At 35.8% G+C, this 6,882-nt stretch overlaps 2 protein-coding genes across 3 annotated transcripts in view; one reads left to right on the top strand and one right to left on the bottom strand.

Moving 5' to 3' along the window:
- Window positions 1–333: 333 nt before the first annotated feature.
- On the top strand, window positions 334–1,623 carry Pmch (pro-melanin concentrating hormone). The gene is made up of 3 exons (XM_021205256.1): window positions 334–640; window positions 943–1,141; window positions 1,394–1,623. The coding sequence occupies exons 1-3, from the start codon at window positions 392–394 to the stop codon at window positions 1,441–1,443; spliced, it is 498 nt and encodes a 165-aa protein (XP_021060915.1). The 5' UTR covers window positions 334–391; the 3' UTR covers window positions 1,444–1,623.
- Window positions 689–6,882, bottom strand: part of Parpbp (PARP1 binding protein) — a 43,984-nt gene continuing 37,790 nt past the window's right edge. For both annotated transcript variants that reach the window (XM_021205254.1, XM_029542430.1), the window contains exons 9-10: window positions 2,837–2,969; window positions 689–2,422 (exon numbers count right to left, since the gene is read on the bottom strand). In XM_021205254.1, the coding sequence (XP_021060913.1) occupies window positions 2,091–2,422; window positions 2,837–2,969 (465 nt within the window). In that variant the 3' untranslated portion in view covers window positions 689–2,090. The remainder of the gene's footprint in view (window positions 2,423–2,836; window positions 2,970–6,882) is intronic.

The raw sequence follows: 6,882 nt of genomic DNA, 5'->3' as shown, positions 1-6,882 counted from the left end.
TTTTAATATCTTAATCAGAAAATACACAGAAGGAAACTGTAATAGCAGGAGAGCCTGGTGTCCTGTGGTCTTTCTTAATAACATCCCACTTTGAAGAGCCTATAATCTACTCACAGAAAGCCTTCTCTCAAAGACCTTAATCAGATTCTGAGAAAATTCACACACGAAATAAACAACAGGCCACTAAATCCAAAACAATGCAAGCATTCGCAGCTTTACAAAGGCGAAGCTCTATGGGGTGAGTCATTTCTAAAATGAAAAGATAAGGCCTTCAAGTGCTTTTTATTCAGACAGAAAGTATATAAAGGTGGAAATCATTTAGCCACTGGCAGAGTGTGAATTTTTCATCCAACGCATTCTTGTTTGGCTTTATGCAAGCATCAAACTAAGGATGGCAAAGATGAATTTCTCTTCCTACATGTTAATTCTGGCTTTTTCTTTGTTTTCTCAAGGTATTTTACTTTCAGCTTCCAAGTCCATACGGAATTTAGAAGATGATATAGTATTTAATACATTTCGGATGGGGAAAGCCTTTCAGAAGGAAGATGCTGCAGAAAGATCAGTTGTTGCCCCTTCTCTGGAACAATACAAAAACGACGAGAGCGGTTTCACTAACGATGATGACAACAAGAATTCAAAGGTAAGGATATGCAGACTGCCTTTTATAACTATAAAACACCCAGAAGTAAACTTTGTATTTTTATTTTATAAATAGGCATACATGCAAACAGTCATCGTGTGCATTAAGATAACTAGGAAATTTTCATATAAACCAGGTATTTCTCCATCTTATCCAAAAGGTTTGTTTCTTGTATCTCACATGTTGGGAGGTGAACGCAGTGTAGAGCATCTTAGAATTGATCAGCAAGAATGTTGTACAACTGTATTTTAGCTCTACTTTAAAGAAGACAGCTGGGATACAAACCAATCTTCTCTTTACAGAACACAGGCTCCAAACAGAATCTTGTAACTCACGGTCTGCCACTGAGTCTGGCTGTAAAACCTTACCTCGCTCTGAAAGGATCAGTAGCCTTCCCAGCTGAGAATGGAGTTCAGAATACTGAGTCCACACAGGAAAAGAGAGAAATTGGGGATGAAGAAAACTCAGCTAAATTTCCCATAGGAAGGAGAGATTTTGACAGTGAGTAGCCTCCTAAACATTCAATTCCTACATATTAACTTTATAAAAAGAGCTCTGAGCTTAAATGAGTTGGATCTGACCATAACAAAATCAAGACCATAGTTCAGTTCTACCAAATAGTAGGCAACCCATGTCAAAAATGGGGATTTTTCAAAATCAGTAATAGCGTTTGATTTATTCTGGATTCGTTATAAGTCCACAGTTTTTCTCAATTCTGTGTGGTAATTATAGTCATTGTTTGTTCTCTTTCAGTGCTCAGGTGTATGCTGGGAAGAGTCTACCGGCCCTGTTGGCAAGTCTGATGCCTGCTGGTCCACAACATCCTTACAGAAGAAAACAATTCATTGCAAGCGGAGAGAAAAGCCCTTGATATTGATATAACTTGTGTATTATCTAAATGTCTGTTTTTAAAGCAACTGGTTAAGATATGTAATAATGTAAATGATATGCTTGACATGTGCATTAAACCTCACAAAAATTCTACATAATTCTGACTTACTGGTATTTTTGAACAGTGGTTAATATGTGAGCCTCACATACATTTATAAAAATAATAAAGCATCACAATCGAACACCTTGGGAACTGATATAATAACCAACTGAACCTCAAGAGACAGAGATCTTCTTCCCTCCTTACATTGTAAGGAGTCATTGTCCTCCCAGAGAAATAGAGGGCATTGAAGATGTGGGTGAGGACCTTCTGGGCACCCTCTTTGATTTGTTGGAAGTTGGGCTAAATGAATGTCTTTATCCTTCATTCCACCCAGGTCTGGGCATAAAACTCACACAAGTCACTAAACAATGTTACATGTGAACTGTTTGTATCACAGGTATATTGAGAAACAAAGGTGAAAGCATTCATAAAAAAATTATGTCTTAAGATTTAAAAAGTTAGTTCAGGGCTTTGGTGAACGGTCTTATCTAAATCTAAAGCACATAGTTGAGAAAATCATAGCATAAAAAACTGTGTCAGCTTGGTCTGGCCAGGAATCAACTTATCCTTGGCAGTACACCTACTGCCTTTTGTTCCCTGGGCGAGTTTGCCACCAGCTTTACTGTGTGAACCACTGAGCACTTTAGGGATCTTAATGTTCTTATGTTGGTACAGTTCATTTCCACGGTCACAGTGAACATTCTCACTGTCTAAATCCAGCTGTTTCCTCTTCACTATCTTCCTTTGTGTAGATTTTCTTGGTATTTTGTCACCCTTACTTCTGTCCACATGCACATTTTCAGAACTTGTTTCAATTCTTGCTTTTCCAACAGATGACTGTGCACCCTCTGTCATGAAGGAGGACAAGGGGGAAGGAATAATGATATTTAGCATTATAAATCATGAGACATATGAAGTAATCATTAAAAATGGCTACCGCATTTAAGAACATATTATTTATAATATGATGGAAGTAGCTGTTATCACACTAGTGTTCACTTTCCTATGCCACCTCTCAGCCTGAACAATAAATATCTATGTAAAACACAACAGACAAAACTATGAAGTATTTTCTAAATCTATTTAGTTAGACTAAATTAACTCATACTTCCTTTCATAAATCTGTACTTAGATTCAATTTCTTAAACAATCCAAGCCTTAAAGAACACATCTCTACATTTCTTAGTATGTTGCAGAAATAATCTAGTTTTTACTAAGGTAAAACCAACTGGTTGACTAATTGTTCAAACAAGGTCAATTACCAGAAATATCATCTTCTAAGTGAAGAGCAGACAAGGGCTTTGATGATGAGTTAACATCCCATTTATTCTTTCTCATTATGCAGTCATCTTTATAAGTACAAGCAAACTGTGATCTAATTAATGTCTGCCTCATCTGCTAACAAAAAAAAGAAGAAAATATGCAATTATATTCTGACCTATGTTCCATTTAGTTCTATACACATTCCCTAGTGATTGACATATAATATAATGACTGTCCTTACAAGTCCCATCACTCACTTGGAACTTCTAATCATACTTTGTTTTACTTTTCAAACTCATTTGTTACTATGACTAGCCTCTTAGTTCATTTAGCAATACTAACTTTATCCATATAACTTATATTTTTATAACAGTTCTAATATTTTTTTACTCCTTAGGGGTTTCATAACACATTCCTTTGAGCTCCTTGGAGTGAGTGTTATGATAAGTGAAGTAATAATATATACACATACAATCATTAAAGAGGATGAGAGTTCTATATCTTATAAGAATCACAAAGCTTTGAAAGATGGGACATGTGACTAAAGAGATTGGTGGAAGGAAAAATACTAAGCCAAAATTTAGGGCTGAAGAACATAAACAACAAGAAGTCATGTCTTGTTGGTTAAAACACGTATTTGAGAAAACCAGATTTTTTATCTTTCTAGAAAGATGCAATGGATAGTTTTAATGGTCAAAATATTAAAATATACACTTGCATTTAACCTCAGAGATAAGGGATTTAAACTCAATGTTCTCATAAACAGAAGAAAATCACACAGATAAAGTTAGTTCTAAGCAGGGTGTGGACACACCGCTGTAGTCCTAATGCTCAGAGGATAAAGTAGGAAGGTTAACGTTGGAGGCCCGGATTATATTCTGAGGCACTGGAAGGCAGGACCATGGGGAGAGGGAGAAGGGAAAGTTAACTTATGAAGTAAGACAGAAAAACAAGCAGCTTTAAAATGCACTCTGCAAACACAAGACCATGGAGCTTTACAGAAGTAGGAAAGGATTTCAGAACAATGCAGTCTACACACATAATGTGAATGTCATCAATGGCGTGGATTCCCATTGTTTATAACCATTCATTATTATAGGAGGTTTCTCCAAACAATCAGATGCTACCTCATATCCTTTTAAGACTTCAAACTAAACTGCTATTATGCTGTTAATGAGTATTTATTGGTTAAAATGTAATCAAAGATATTCTCATAATAGTAAAAATTAATAATAATAAATGATTTTTAAAAGTTAAAACTATGGGGACTTTAAATAAAAGATTTGTAATTTTTAAAAAAAATTATGTTCCATATTTTTCTACAAAAAATTATTGGAGGTTTTTAGTCACAAAGATGTGAAAAATTTCAAAAAGGTATAAAATTCAGAAAGCTACAATTACAATGCAGTGGGTTCTTATAGTAATGAGGACAGATATAAGTGAGAAAAAAATGATTAGCCATGAAATACATATCAAAATACAAAAAGAAAACTTTTAAAAATTAAAAAAAACAAGCACCTTTATCAACAGTGCCATGCTTATTACTAGATAATATTGAATAAACCATTAAGCTCTAATGTGTCCACACATAAGTGTAATAATAGTCACCCCATGGAATTGTTAGATTATTGAAGTAAAAAAGAATGTAAACATTCTTGAGCATGCTATACATCTTTGATCCCAGCACTGAGAAGGCAGAGGCAGTCAAATCTCTGTGGGTTCAAGGACAGAAAGGGGGGGGGGGAGAGATTAAGATGTGCATGTTCACTCGGGAGATCAATGCAGACACAGGATAGCTATTATAACACAGATGAAGTAGGTATCCCTATAATATAAGTTTTGTTGGATCAGATTTCTCAGGTCCAGGCCAATTATTCTGAAAGGATAATAGAATGTAGCTCAAAACAAGAACTTTATAATCAACTTCTTCATCTATTAACCTTATTCGGTTATTGAGAGAGTACAAGCTCCACTGGATTGCATTTATAACTTGAAAGGGAATGCTTGTCCTTTGTTCATAAGAGCAGAATTTCTCTGCACAAGATTAGTGGTCACATAGGAATAAAATCACTTCCTGTTGCAAATCTTCCAAATCTCTCTGTGTATTTTAGTTGGAATGACAGACAAAACAATTCCCTCTTGAAAGTGCTTTTGAAGTACCACACAACTCAGAATAATGTCCAGATTCGTACATGGCTGTTAAAATCATTTTATGTTCAAGTCATATGAGAGAAGAGGATTGGCAGTTATCCTTTCCAAAATTTCTCTCCTTCGGGAAGCCTGCTCTCCACAGTGAAATTCTAATGAACTTCAGATTTGCCACACACTGGGAAAGTCCATTGCCACACCTCTTTTTAAATTTAAATTATTAGGAGATTCCCAGATAAAGGAATGTAGTACTTCTCATAGGAAAGCCTGACACTAGTTAAAGCTCTGGGCAAGCATAGACAGAGATAAATATATTAAGTCTTCATAGACAATTAACAAGTTTGAAAAGGGAAACTATCCACAAAATACCTGTTAACTATGTATCTTAAATAAGTTATTCCAAATGTAGCTTTTCATTCTTATATTACCACCGTTTCAAAAGAATAGACATTTTTGTCTTTTATTTGATACCAAAGAATTTGTACATATATAAAATAATGTTTTTGCTATCAAAGAAAATTCAGCTACACAGGTAAATAAAAAAGTAATCTAAGCAATAACTTTATAATTTTATATATTCTTTTTTTTTTTAAAGATTTGTTTATTTATTATATGTAAGTACACTGTAGCTGTCTTCAGACACTCCAGAAGAGGGCGTCAGATCTTGTTATGGATGGTTATAAGCCACCATGTGGTTGCTGGGATTTGAACTCCGGACCTTTGGAAGAGCAGTCGGGTGCTCTTACCCACTGAGCCATCTCACCAGCCCAATTTTATATATTCTTATGAGCCTTTCATTTACTCTTTGGTAATAATTCAAACTTTCAACTCTAGAACCTAAATATAAAACGTTACCCTGCTACTATTTGCTACCAACATGATCTATAAAATAACTTCCAGAGTTAATAAGGGTCGACTAGGACAGAATTTCTAAGTGCTCTTGATAGAAAAAAAAAAAAATACTGCTGCATATTAGGTAATCAGGAGTTTTCAAATGGTGGTCACCCTCTCAAAACACAAAGCTTCATTCACTTGCCCCTTTCCTTCTTTTGTTAGGGGCTCTTTATGTGGCTAATAGCGATCTTCAGTGTACATCCCAAACTAGCAGATAATACCAAAAGACAATCACCTACACACTGAGAAGAACAATCTGAGAAGGACTTATTCTTTCTGGGTTCTTAGTTTGACTCTTCTGCTTCATAGCTTTTCTGTGCCTTTAAACAGTATTTCCCCAAATGTATCTGCCTTTTCTAATCATGTTACTGTAAGAGAAGTGGAGCTCAGCCACGACCTACTATACTCTAGCTGGACCAGGAATTACCAGCCTGTGGCTGATTACTTAATTCTATTCACTTCTTATTTGAAAGCATCTTATTTCTCACCAGAGTCATGTGTTTTCTGGCTCTCATTTTTCTGTTGCAGAAGGAACGGTTGGGGGAGATGCAGGGGTTACTGGAGGCAACAGTCTAAGGAAGTCTCTGGTCCCCTTCTTGAGTTTATCACTAAATATTATCAGAAGCTCTACCTTGTCTCGTCAGGAGCTATGCTTCATTCTAATAAGAGGACCACTTGGATGAGATTTAGTAGGAGCCCAAGAGCCTTCACTTCTCTCAGTGCGTGGATCACAGAGTCTACTTTCACACATTACTATCCAGTTGCTATGCCTACCACTTCTCTAAAAAAGAAGAAGAAAAGGAGAAACACATTAACATGACTTCCCAGTTTGGGAATCCAAAGAACAATTCTGTGTACTCAGTAGTTCTATATCTCTGTTATCTGGCACGTGTATGTGTACTGTATTCTCTCTAGCTGATGACCAGGACTAGATTAGGACTGCATCTCTAGCTGATGACCAGGACTAGGTTAGGACTGCATCTCTAGCTGATGACCAGGACTA

The sequence above is a fragment of the Mus pahari genome, chromosome 9 (assembly GCF_900095145.1).
Source record: "Mus pahari chromosome 9, PAHARI_EIJ_v1.1, whole genome shotgun sequence".
Lineage (NCBI taxonomy): Eukaryota > Metazoa > Chordata > Mammalia > Rodentia > Muridae > Mus > Mus pahari.
This window is presented reverse-complemented; position numbering and strand designations above follow the sequence as displayed.